Below are 13,729 nucleotides of genomic sequence, written 5' to 3'. Positions count from 1 at the left end.
TATTATATTCGTTGTTAAAATCTCACCCCACTCCTAACCTGATTGTCTAAAGTATCGTAAAGATTCCATTCATTGTCCGTTATCAATCGGAAAATCGTCAGGCCATTTCCGTCAGGTACAATAACATCAGATGTGATTGTGGATAAATCTGGGTACCATGACAATATTTGTACCGTGGTATACCGCGGTGTTTTTGAACATACCGTGATACGTTCCATGGTATTCCACAAGTATATGTTGTCAACACAGTCATAGATTCTTGTCATTCGAAACGATTCTGTTTTGGTGTCACTTCACTTTCCTTTAGTCGATGCACATGCAGAAAGTATTATCAAGTTTCAGCAATACACGATGTACTCCGGTTACTTTTAATTGGTTCTATGAAATCATTCGCCAGCAAATTTCTTTTTTCAAACATTCCTGTTTATGCGGATTCATCTTGTAATGATATTGTTTCACATGTGTAGATCTACAATTTCAATGTCATTGTGTCAATACAATATTTGTGTTGAAACATCTGGAAACAAGTATTCATATTCACATAATAGAGTTTTATTCCATTATTGTCTTATGGTTTTCAATGTGAACATTCTGGTCCATATTATTCAATATTTCTGACTTCCGAAGATTGATTACACTTAAGTCACTACAATCCGATTGCATGCTATCATTGACATCCTCACTGTTCGGGACAGGTACAACTAAATTGACCGAATCATTAACAGGTAATATAGCACACATCTAATTGTAGGAATACATATTGGTGGATTTTGGATGATTTGCCTCCGGCAATGTATGTTGCGACAGAAAAGTCCGGGAATGTTCCGATTGAGACTGTCTTCTTCCACTGCCATATTAAGCGTGTGAACAAGAATAGTTGCAAATATTGTTCTAAATGGTTCTGAATTACATCTGAAGTTTTATTATTAACTTGACGAAAAAGGCAGAAGATGTCCTTATTGATTCTACAACGTGTTTGGTCAAAAATCGTTCGACTGCAACACCTGTACGGGATCTGGATTTCAACAACTGGAAGAAAGCTCACGTAACTATGATATCATACCGGTTTCTTTCTATAGTGGAACTTTTAGCTATTCTTACACTACATATAAAAATATATTATATTGCCTTTCTTAAAATATAGGATCTTTTTAAGGCCAGAGTGGGTAATACAGTTAACAGTCAGCAAATTGGAGACTTCTGTCTGTCTGGAATTGTCAGATTAAAGACGTTATGTGAGATATGGCAGTATGTGCTTCGCCTGAGTTTCTTGTATTATATTTTGACCATATGAAGTTGAAATTTAGGTTATTTATAGTTTTGTACGTTCTTTACTTTGAAGAACGTGTTGAATGCCATGTATGTGCAAAGTAGTGTATTTTTTACTGACTATTTAGTGCCGCATTACGACCCTCTGCATCGTCAGTGGACTTCTACACTCTTTCTGTTTGGATCCAACTTCACTTTTCCTATTATTTATTTTCCACTTAATCCATGTATGCATGTACCAAGAACAAAATTACTTTGTAACTATTCTGCTAACATTGGAAGGACAGTTATGCCCTGTCTTAATTCTGAAATTGTAATGTCATTTTCTATTAAAAATATGCAGTAGATTTGCTAGCCTACAGACGGATAAGCGTCGATGCTGAGATCATGTGACTTGATCAGCAGCAGATAGAAGCGCAGTCGGCATAACGATAGATAAATAAGGATAAAATTTAATTCCGGAGTCCAAATATCGACTAGAAATCATAACTGAATCATTAAGTATTCATATGGTATTAATTTTTATTCTTTACTTATAATCCTTGAACATTCCGGAATTTAACTTGAATTATTCAGAAGAAATTTAAAGTAGATTAATTTTTTGACTAATATAAAACGTTTAAGTAATTATTTGTCGTTGAAGTTGTTGCTATCTCCCACCACTCATGGCCACGAAAATAATAATAATAATAATAATAATAATAATAATAATAAATGGAAAAACTCTTCATTTGCATCTGGGAAATTATGCTAGAGTAGAAACTATGTTTCTAACTTTGGATAATATCCAGCTGACAAAGTAAAAATCAAGTTCAACGCAGTTCAACTTACGATTGCATTGGCTAATAGTTCGGTGTCAAGCACTGTGTATGCAAATGAGCTCAAAATTATAGATGCAGAAATGGAAGAGATTTCACCTTACCTTTATTATTTCATCATTTTGTTTTATAACTTTGGGATCAGAATTTTTTATTTGTAAACAACGGAATCTTGTCAAAAAATTTGCAGGTAAAATTTTAACAGTTTTGTTCTTTTAACAAAAGTTTGGGGAAAAAAAGGAAATTGACTACCATTGCACACTTAACAATTTTAAGTGTGGATGAATATAGGGATGAATCTGTACGATTGATTACCAGAGGTTCCGCAGTGGAATTCGTCTGCCTTCTCCATACCGCACATTTCTTTAGGACGCTAACGCGGAACACCATTCATGCTACTTTTTTCTTCTTCCAGAAGGCATTAAGAGAACTGAAGATTTAATTTCAAATAAAATCCGAATTTTGTTACGTTTGTTGTTAACGACGACGACCTTGTTTTGTTTTAGAATTTTACAGGTTGAAGTGGTTAGAGATGCTGAGTACAATACAGGTTTCTCATAATATAAACTTGTTAATTTTTTGTACTTTGAGATGAGCTTACATGAATTTTCACACAGTGACGTGTGAGTTTTGTTCCTTTGACAAAACATACTCAAGTATGAAAAGGAATCAATTCATTTTGAAACTAAATAATAGTTCATATAAATATTTCTATAAAACATCCCAGGACTTTACAAGTCACAGATAGACATTACTATTTGCATGATCATAAACCTTGTTTAAAGAAAAAAATTCCTCTCATCCATTACAGACAAAGTGGTGACGTTTGCTGAGTACCTTAAGTTCAAGTACCGTATGGCAGACGAAGAAGGAGAGGAACTATATCCAGAGGATGAACACGTGTTCCGAATGATTTTCAGACACATGGACTTGGATGGTGATGGAACGCTGGACGGCTGGGAGTTTATCAACCACGAGGCGAAAATTATCCTCGCCAAACGAGAAAAAGTCAGTGACACCGTTTAAACTTTCTTCAAACTAATTCCTTTTCTACCTCGAAACCTTTTACCTCTGAACCATTATAAAGTCCACCAAAAGTCGATAAATGGCATAACAAAATAAATCTATCCTAGATATTACACGCTTTGTTTAGTTTTGTTTTCATGTGAAGCCAATGCACACGTTTAAACACTTTAGAACTATTAAACCAAAGACGTTTAAACACTTTAGAACTATTAAACCAAAGACTCAATAATTGTATTTTTTTTTAATCGTGCATTTACAGTTATGTTGTAGAGATGCATTTTATTTCGCTTCTCGGGACTTTTGCTAATAGTAAAGGCAGAGAGAGAGGCATCATACCCACTCCTACGTCTACAGCATTAGCAGCACCTCTATCTAAAAGCTTTCATTAGTTTATATCTTTTCAACTCAGCAGACCGTAGGTCGAGTAACTTTCTGTTATAACTTTGCGTTCCTCTGTGTCGTCAGTCGTTCGTCAACATTTGCTATTTTTTGCTATTCTCAAAAGTCACAGAATACATTTCACCGTTACGAAAAGGAGAAAATCTCAAAATGAGTTCTTCGCCAACAATGTTCAACAGAATTTGATCATATGGGACAAGCATTCGAGCATTAAGGCCTGACACTGATTCGCCATTAAATCTGGTTGCCGGTACTAAAAGTTTAAAAACCAAAGCAAAAGTTTTTCTTACGACTTCTTCTAAACAAACAACCCAACAGAATGGGACCAAATTTAAAAGAAAGCATTCTGACACGACAGACGTTAAAACTTTTACAAATGATGCCAATCCACTATAAAATACAGCCGTCGTTTATAAAATCTAGAACAATTTTTTATTCGGCTTCACAAAAACTGCTTAACAGAATTTTGACCAAATTTGACCAAATTAAATGAGCACTACTTACAGGGTATTGAGTGTTTTCAAGTAAGGTAAAATCAAATATGGCCATCGCTACTAAAGATAAAAAATAAACATGAAACAACTTCTTCTCAAAACATGCTCAGCAGAATATAATCAAATTTCACAAAAATTCTTTGGCATAACGGATTTCAATTTTTTTATACAAATGATACTGTTTCCCTGTCTCTTATGACTGCCGTTACTCTAACAACAACATTGAATGACTTCTTTTCAAATAATAATGAACAGAAGTTAACCGCATGTGGCAAACTACTGTGGTATTAAGTTCTTTAACAAAAATTCATGTCTACTCTCATATGACCACACTTATTAAAATAGCATTTAAGCTATTTCTTAAACGTCCTTCAAGAGAATTTGCGAAAATTGTACACAAAGCATCCATATATGGGTTTTAAAATATAATGATTTGTCATTCTGTATGATCACCGTTAATAAAACTACAGCTGAAAAGTCCGTAAATGACATCCTCTAAAAAATACTCAAATGAATTAACCAAATTTGACAGGAAGCGCCAATCAAATTCATGTTACTGATGCTGAATCGCCTTTAAATGTACCTAATGTTACTAAATACAGAAATAACTTTCCAGCTCTAAGAGCACTCAACACCGAAAGCGAACTTTGGTTGATGGCCATTCAAATCTGCACAGATGGTTGATGGCCATTCAAATCTGCACAAATGGTTGATGGCCATTCAAATCTGCACAAATGGTTGATGGCCATTCAAATCTGCACAGATGGTTGATGGCCATTCAAATCTGCACAGATGGTTGATGGCCATTCAAATCTGCACAGATGATGCCGATCTGTCATGAAATATAGCCACAATTACTCAAATTTAAAAATATTAAAACAACTTTAGCTGAAAATTGCACATTTTGCTGAGCTGCTCCTGAGTATCAAAATTCACAAAACAAAACCTCAGTACATAAGAGACATACACGGTCTAAACTATAGACAGTCTACAGAACCAAAATGGCTGAATTAGATTATTAATACAGGATAACCTGATTAAGATTTATAGGTTACTGCATTTCTATGGGAAAATATGAACGAGTTTTTGGGATGGAAATACTGCACGTTCGAATTTTCCCATACAATACCAGCAACCTTTTCGTTATTTGCTCAATTTCTTATTCTACCTAAGGCTTAATTATGTAAACAAATTCTGCGTATCTTCAGTGCCTAATCACACACACACACACACACACACACACACACACACACACACACATATATATATATATATATATATATATATATATATATATATATATATATATATATATATATATATATATATATATATATATAAGTTTTCCGTCTCTAATATTAAAACAAAACGCTTACCAAATTCAACCAATGGACAACAATAAAATCCTGCAATGCTTACCATTTGAAAAGAGGCAATTGTCATCAGAATATTCTGTTCAAAATGATATTAATTTTGGACGCACAGGATACCACCCCCGTGTTTTCATAACCCGCGATATGTCGGCCTATTCTGAAAAAATGTAATCTTTATCCATTGGGCTATAGAATGAAATACATTACTTTGGACTGTTTTTGTCAGCAGTTCAGTCGATTAATTAGGTTTCTAGCTAGTGTTTCAAAATTCAACGTAACAATGCCATTAAATGGCAAACTAAACCAATCTTATGAAAAAATAGTAAAGTTAACATTTTATTAAAAAAGTAAGCTAATATGTGGAAAAGAAACAACAATGAATAGGATATAATGCGTTTACAATGTCTTGTTTATGGGGAAAAATTACTAAATAATTTAGAAACAGATTATACGCCTGGGAATTTCTTGAGAATCCCGTTCTAGCGGCAAGTTGACATTTGGGTAGCAGACGATTTTGTACGTGTGGGACAACTTCGTGCAAAACTGGAACTTGGATTAAGATGCAGAATTGTTTTTCGGTATACATTTCCATCTTTTATATAATGTATATATTTGTATGATTCTAAAATATACATTGCACATATAATTTTCTGGGTTACAGGTTCACGAAGCTCATGGAGTAGGTCTTCATGTTGATATTTAGAAATCACATTTTTATATGCATTTTAGTCGAAATGTGGGATATTTTTGTACATTTTATGAATTTCACTTTCCTTAGTTAAAGTACGATCGTTTTTTCTTGATACAAAATGGATGTTTAACCACAGAGAAAAAAACACGTGATCCAATGTTTGCAGAAATGACTTATCAATGATATACCACGAGATGTATAAATATTTCTTGAAAAGGAAACGAGGCTTGACGTTTTTCCTCTTAATGAAAAAATGTATACAACGAATGGTATATCATTGATACAGCTTACATACTGTACATATATTTTATTTATATCACATACAAATACATATATTTGCCCTTTGAACGGAGTTTAGATTTACTACAGGCAGCTGTATATGGACATAGAGAATGAACTCCTCACATCCCCGAGTGTGTCCGCTACAAAATATAGTTCTATGCCTTTTGTGGCTGTTCACTGCACCTTTGCATAATTGATAAACACTGTAGATAAATCCCAAGAAAGTGCATATGTATCATTACGACGAACCATATTCTTGTAGGTTACTTGGTGTAATTTCTGTTTCAAGGTATTAATTCAGCCCAAATTCCTTTTCTCTCTCACTCCACATTTCTGCCTAGATTGTCCGTTATGCATGAGAGGGGAGGGGGAACAGAAATCAGAAAGGATTGTGATGAAAATGTGTACCTTATTAACTTCGTTTAGAAAACGAGGATTTATGAATACTTTTTATTGTTATTTTCATACGTCACTAATGATTAATGAGTGAAACTTCATCTTTGATCTTTAATCAACTGAGACGTTCGCTAGAATGTTTATATATGCGTATTATTGCGCCATTGAAGGATCACAATTTGATATACCAATAGTATTCGTATATCAAACTATTTATACCAACACTTTAAATGCCATGCTACTTTTAATGTATGTGGTATGAATAAATAAATCATCAAACCTGTGAACATTCATATATGGCCCCAGTGTCTTTCTCCACGCAGCAGTGACACTACGGCAGAGTCGTACAACCATTAACCGTTTACCAGAGTAAATAGTCACCACTGGCATAAAAGTCTGCACGTATAGGTGAAAGATACGACAAAATTCTGATCGATCAACCAGTGTTCCTGAATGAAACAAATATCTGCCAAATTACACAAGTCATTGATACGTTGTACAATGTGCCGCATAGACGGACAATTATAATATTAGATTTTCAGACTTCATTTCATGCCAAAAATTTTTTCATGTCTGCTTAAACTAGTATCATTACTGTATATGAATGACTAGCAAAGGATAACAAATAATATCGCACAGCTCTATGACGAAATACGTTATTGACCATGCATATCTTTCTTGTTACTCTAATAAAACTCTGTTACCAGAATTTTTGATGGCCAAACATTGGGACTAATGTCAAAAATTGAAACATTTCTTGCATCAGATTAGGTCATCCTAAACACATCGCTGATACTGGCGTATGATAAGCTCATAAATGCAATTGAAGTTGAGGTGAACTTATGAAAAAGTGTGTTGCGAATGGTTTACTGAAGATTGAATATAATCGTCAGACCTTCGATTCAGACGCAAGTCTGGTATATAACAAAAAGAAAATATTCTTTTCCTGCGTAAATACCGGATATATTTTATATTGTGGTACAATGAAACATAAGCACGTACGTGATGTTTTGGGTGAAACATTGATGAATTCAACGACTCAAGTCGAACATCTAGAGGATGAATTAGGATTGAGTAGGCAACAAATGAAAGTTTAAAATCGGTCTACCGCGATACCATCGGAAAGACAAACCAACAATTTATTACAATAGCATAGACAAAAGGGTCAAACAATAAGTGACGGTATGACAAAATGTACTGGATATGTGAGAGAGTACATAACTCAACACCGATATCTGTTACGTAGATAACACTATTTTATCTGTTTATCATTCCGATTTTCGGTTTACATATTTTCAAAAGATCATGTATTTTTTATCATTTAACGTGGTCATTTCAGTTTTGTAGATTTTTTTGTGTGACGTACTTAAATGGACTTGCAATGCAAAACATGACCTCATTGTCTACGAGTAAATTAAGTCCATTACATCATTGTGTAATGGACTGAACTCGAATGGGTATAGCTTTTATGTCCTCTTCGAAATCCAACTGCGCGAGAAACTAAGACAGCGTAGCTCCTTATCTCGGCACCAGCTTCAACATTGATTATATTATTCTCATCCATTTGATTGAGATACCTTCAAGATTTGCGTTCATTTCTTATTCTTCTCTCTGTTTGTCTTGGGTCGGTTGTATCAGGCTACTAACCATATAACGTCTAGACCAGTGGTTCCCAAACTTTTTCGGTCACCGCCACCTTGGTTACCCTCAGCGCCCCATACCTTACCCCGTAAAAAGCATTATTCAGCATTAGTGCCCCCCCCCCGGTAATCCCACCGCCCACTTTGGGAAGCACAGGTTTAGACCACATTCTAATATGCTAGCACGTGCTTCACGGTGTTATAATGCTAATCACTACACAAAGTCATTGCAGAAATTCAGTGTCCTGATGGATTTGTTTTCGATCTACAAATAATGGAGAATAGTAATCAACGTATGGGGCTTGCACCAAAATGAAGAAGCCGTATTTATTGGTGAATTTTTGTTTTTAAATTAAATCTTTCCTTAAGGGATTGTAAACGTCATGTTCAAACAAATTACAATACTTTCATTTTTGCTTATCACGTACATCCTTAATATATACTCTCTAATGTTTCTCAGGAACGTCTAGTGAGTTATTTGACTGAGAAAGAAATTCAGAGGGCCAGGATGTTGTATGAGCTGCATAATGGAAAGGGAAGAGGACTTCCTGATGATCTAGCGACGTTAATCAAGTTGAAAAGCATGATAGGAAAAAAGTAAGTTTGAAATTAATCATCTTTGGTCTCGTTAGGACAACGTAAGTCTGGAATAGTTCGGCTGGAAACGGCAGTGCGTGACTCAGATATATGTAGATTAAGGAGTATGGGAAGTTAAGGTCTGGTTGACACTGGCGGTACTGACCGCTCTGGTCTCCGATGCGGGAGGTCGCGGGTTCAAACCCTGGTCTAATCATACCAAAAACTTATAAAATGGTACTAGCAGCTACCTCGCTTGGCAATCAGCATTAGAAGGTTAGTGTTAGGACTGGTTGGCCTGGTGTCAAGATAATGTGACTGGGTGGGACATGATGCTACATGTCTATGGCATGATGCCCCAGTGCTAGACATCACTATAAACTGACACACATACACACACACACACACACACACAGAGCGGCTTTACTGGAATCCTGAAATCAAACAAGAGTTACCTAACCGGAGTAATGACTAACTTGACTGGAGTCTTGATGGAATAAAACAAGCGAAGAGGTTGAAGAGGTACCTAATCGGGGTATGTACGGGAAAGGTGAGCTCATTAAGCTAAGTAATGTGAGATAACTCTTGACTTATGGTAATCTATCAAGACTACAGTAAAATCAAGAGTAGTTGGCCTTTGACTTCAATTTAAAAAAATTGAAAAGAAAAGAGAAACAATAACTCTGCATCTTAAAGCTGAATATTACAATTAGAATCAAAGCTGTAATCCCAGTTAAAAACAAACAAACAAACAAAAGACATAAGTATGTGTCTCTGCAAATGGAGAATAATTACAAATATTTGGAAATCATCTACAATGTTGTCAAGAAGAAAAAGTTGGAATCCTTACTGAGCGGTCATCGAAATAATATGTAAAGTAGTTAGGGTGATTATTAGTACATTCGCCGTGTACTCGTAAACAAACTTGCTGAAACATTAGTGTGATACATGAAACTACAGACATCCCATCCGCAATTAATTCCACGGTTGGCAAAACCAAACATAGATTACATGAATTCCAGTGTCACTGCCAGACGATTTGTGGCTAACCTAAAACCTGGTTTACTTCAAAAGGTTTGTTCGACACAATCGAAAACAAAACATTCATCTTGCGCCTCTAAATCTTGCTCAAAAATATATCGACCCAATCTGAATGCTGTATGGGTCTATTTCGAGTAAGATCTCTTAGTTTGGAGTAAAATTCTCTCTCTCTCTCTCTCTCTCTCTCTCTCTGTAGCGCTTTGGGTGCGAGAGTGTTTGGTCGTATGTGTGTGTTTAGGGGCGGGTGTGTGTGAGAGGAAGAGAGAGAGACAGAGCGTATAGGGAAGGATGCATTTCTCACATATCTTGACTTCTTTCGTTTGTATGTAACTATTGTTTACTTTTATTGTTCTTAAAACTTGAATCAAACTTACAATTTCTGGTGTCTTGTGCGGTTTATTGTTATTGCTCGTAAAGTTAGATAGAATATATCTTGTGCGGTGTTAAAATGTTAAAAAGAAAAAAACTCTTGAAATTATTTTTCCTTTTTTAAATGTTGGTAAGTAGGGCTAAAATGATGCGCAGCCGAAAAAATACAGCAGTCAGTGCGGTGGCTGACGTCAATGATGAGGAGGAGGATGAGGAGGATGAGAATGAGGAAATGAAAGATGAAGACTATAAAGAAGAATATAAAGAAGAAGATAAAAAAGAAGATAAAGTAGAAGTAAAAGAAGAGAAAGCAATTATAGACCCTGAGTAAGTCCATTAAAGTAATAATAATGTCGATTATTATTATTCTAATTATTATTATTATTATTATTTACTTTTTGTATTTGTTTGTGGGGTTTTTTTTTGTTTTTTGTTTGTTTGTTTGTTTGTTTACAGACTGGTTTCTTGTTTGAGGGATGGTATACACTGGAAGAACTTCCGCATATAATCATGTGTATCACAGTAGAGTGAAACCTGCTTTGATGGACATCCTTGATGGACACCTAAGTAAAGAAAATAAGTTCATAAAGAACTTATAATCCTAAAACACATACATACATACATACATACATACATACATACATACATACATACATACATACATACATGCATACATACATACATCCATCCATCCATCCATCCATCCATCAATGCATCCATGCATGCATGCATGCATGCATGCATACATACATACATACATACATACATACGTGCATACATACATAAGTGTGTGTGTACTTTATGAAAAATAAAAATAAAGCAATCTAAGTCATAACATATCTACCATTATATCTTAGATATTCTTAAATTTTCGATTACTGATGCAAAATTACATGGCACGTGCAACCTTTAAATAAAAGTATTCTTATGTTATCATATAATCGGTAGATTTTGCCTATAGTTTGTGCAGTTTCATATTTTTGATGTTATAACATTTGAACATATCACTTTATGTGATTCTGATTAGTCCAAATAAGCCCATGAAATTATTGTGCAGTATTTTCTTTACTGATTGGCTGCGATCCTGGGAAAAGTTTTTTAACGCCGCCTTCTGGTGGTGCTCTACAGTTTCGTATTTTGCGTAGGTTAGGATTTTAAAGAAAAAGAATTTCTTCGGCTTTCCTCACTAGTTATACTGGGTATTTAAAAAAGACCTTGTATATCTTAGGTATAATTCAAAGAACCTTGAATTCCCTTTATTTTGGTGTATGATTGATGGGTGTACTATGGGTTTATAGAGTATACAGCTTGGCCTTACTTCAGATGTGCATCTTTCAAAAATGTGCTAGCTCTACTTGGTCATTTTCACTTCCTGAACATCAGAGGTAAATTGTATAAAAAAGAGCCAATAACTTTTTTTAACATTTTATATATTTGGTAATTCATTCAAAGCACTTTCAGAAGCTGGTATTGTCCAGTCTGGCAAAATTCATTTTCCCTATTTTAATAGCTGCTATGTATAGTGTACTTCAGACTAATTCAGGCTGATTTTTTAACACAAGGGAGCAGTCATTTTAGTTAGCAGTGTGCTTAAATCATGTAAAAATTTCCAAACGTACAATATCCAAAGAAATATCATCCACATTACATTAATGTAGCATAGAGGTATGCCAACATTCTCTCCATTGTGCATGTTTTAAATGCGAACTACTTCACCTTACATACGTCACTCTCTCAAAAGTACATATTAACTGGTGAGCGCCCCCTCTGGAATTGTTTGTTTTCAATGAACATTTTTGGTCGCCATTTCTCGAATCGACTCGCGAAATGTAATTGAGGAAAATGGTCTCGTCTGTTTCAATATGGCTGATTTAACCACACAATACTTTATGTCACGTATGACATATTATAACATGAAACATGGCTAAAACCGCAAGAGAAAAACAATAACAACAACAAGCTAAACTACGCGTATTGCTTTTATAGGGTGGGGGTTGAGGGAGGCGGTATATATGAAGCATGGAATCCACCCTATATACAAGCGTGGTTTAAATGTTAACGTACGGAAGTAAATAAACTCACCTCTTTTACAGAAGAATGCTGTCATAAACCGGTCTCCAAACTGACACAAGTTTGTCCAACCAATGCATATTTACGCGGTAAATATATGATGCAATTCCGAATTAAAATGAAATTTGTTTACGTATTCTGTAATCTGCTGTTCCAAAATAAATACTACAAATATCTGATCACAAATACATTACATTAAATATGAGAACTTCTGTACCTAGTAAACCTTCTTTCACATGAATATTGCAACAATGCAATGTTTAGTTTTGAAAGTGACATGTTAGGTTACGTTAACATGGATCGTCTACTAGTAGTTTTATAAAGGGGGTGTTCTGGCCCAAAACCCTATTTTGAACTTGACAGCATAATCCCCCCCCCCCCACTCATATCCCGCTGAAGTTAGTCGAAACAACTACGAAAACAACTTGTTGAGGCAACAGCGTCTATTTCATAATCGATTATCATACGAGGACCTGCCATTGAATCGTCGCCGTAGTGAAACAAAATAGGATTTGATCCAGAAACACCCCTTTAGACTACTGATATATTTCAGACAAAATTGCAAGCACATTTTTATATCTGATATTTCACACAAACTTGAACTGCTAGCGGTTTGTGCCTTGCACTCTACTATATCCAACATTCACACAAAATTCCAGTCCGCTATTAAGAACTCGCTGTGACTTGCAGGTCAAACTTCTGATAAATTGAACGCGCTATTAAAAACTCGCTCCGATTTTACAAAAAGTCGATGTATACACACGCTCTAAAGAGATTAGTGTCCGCTTCGTATAGTTACATATCAAAATTTCATCTGTATATATGTAAGACCTTGGTAGCCGTGTGGTTAAGGCATACGGACGAACGTTAGATCGACAAGTTCATGTATTCGAGTCAAGAAAAATGCGATAGACATTGTCTTGCGTTCCCGACAGAAGTTATTACGCACAATGGAAAAACAAGTATAATAATTACCCAACTTATCCAACGAGATTCAACCTGGTCGTCAGGTACTCCTTTTGCCATTTTTTTACAGTATTGTTATTTATATTTATATTTCACACAAAATTTTGCTATTCTTAATTTTGCTGGCGATTTTACAAAAAATTTACTGAGTATCGTTTTTCGTATTTCGCAACTCTGTTTGGTATCATATGTACGAGTAAATCATCTCTGACTCGCAGTTCTTGTATCATATCTAGCATGATAAACCTTTCACCTCTGAGATAAGCTCGACGTTTATTAAGAATTGTATTATAAGTTGCTATGCTATTGTTATTTTACA

General features: G+C 35.0%; 1 protein-coding gene across 3 annotated transcripts in view; it reads left to right on the top strand.

Moving 5' to 3' along the window:
- LOC149807186 (PHD finger protein 24-like) overlaps positions 1-13,729 on the top strand; it is a 63,855-nt gene that overhangs the window by 36,757 nt on the left and 13,369 nt on the right. For 2 of the 3 annotated variants that reach the window (XM_089934968.1, XM_089935092.1), the window contains 3 exons: positions 2,899-3,095; positions 8,849-8,985; positions 10,510-10,701. In XM_089934968.1, coding sequence (XP_089791094.1) covers positions 2,899-3,095; positions 8,849-8,985; positions 10,510-10,701 — 526 coding nt within the window. The remainder of the gene's footprint in view (positions 1-2,898; positions 3,096-8,848; positions 8,986-10,509; positions 10,702-13,729) is intronic. The other variant, XM_089935034.1, reaches the window with a different exon arrangement.

Source organism: Sinohyriopsis cumingii, chromosome 1 (genome assembly GCF_028554795.1).
Source record: "Sinohyriopsis cumingii isolate HCF-2022 chromosome 1, ASM2855479v2, whole genome shotgun sequence".
Taxonomy (NCBI): domain Eukaryota; kingdom Metazoa; phylum Mollusca; class Bivalvia; order Unionida; family Unionidae; genus Sinohyriopsis; species Sinohyriopsis cumingii.
This window is presented reverse-complemented; position numbering and strand designations above follow the sequence as displayed.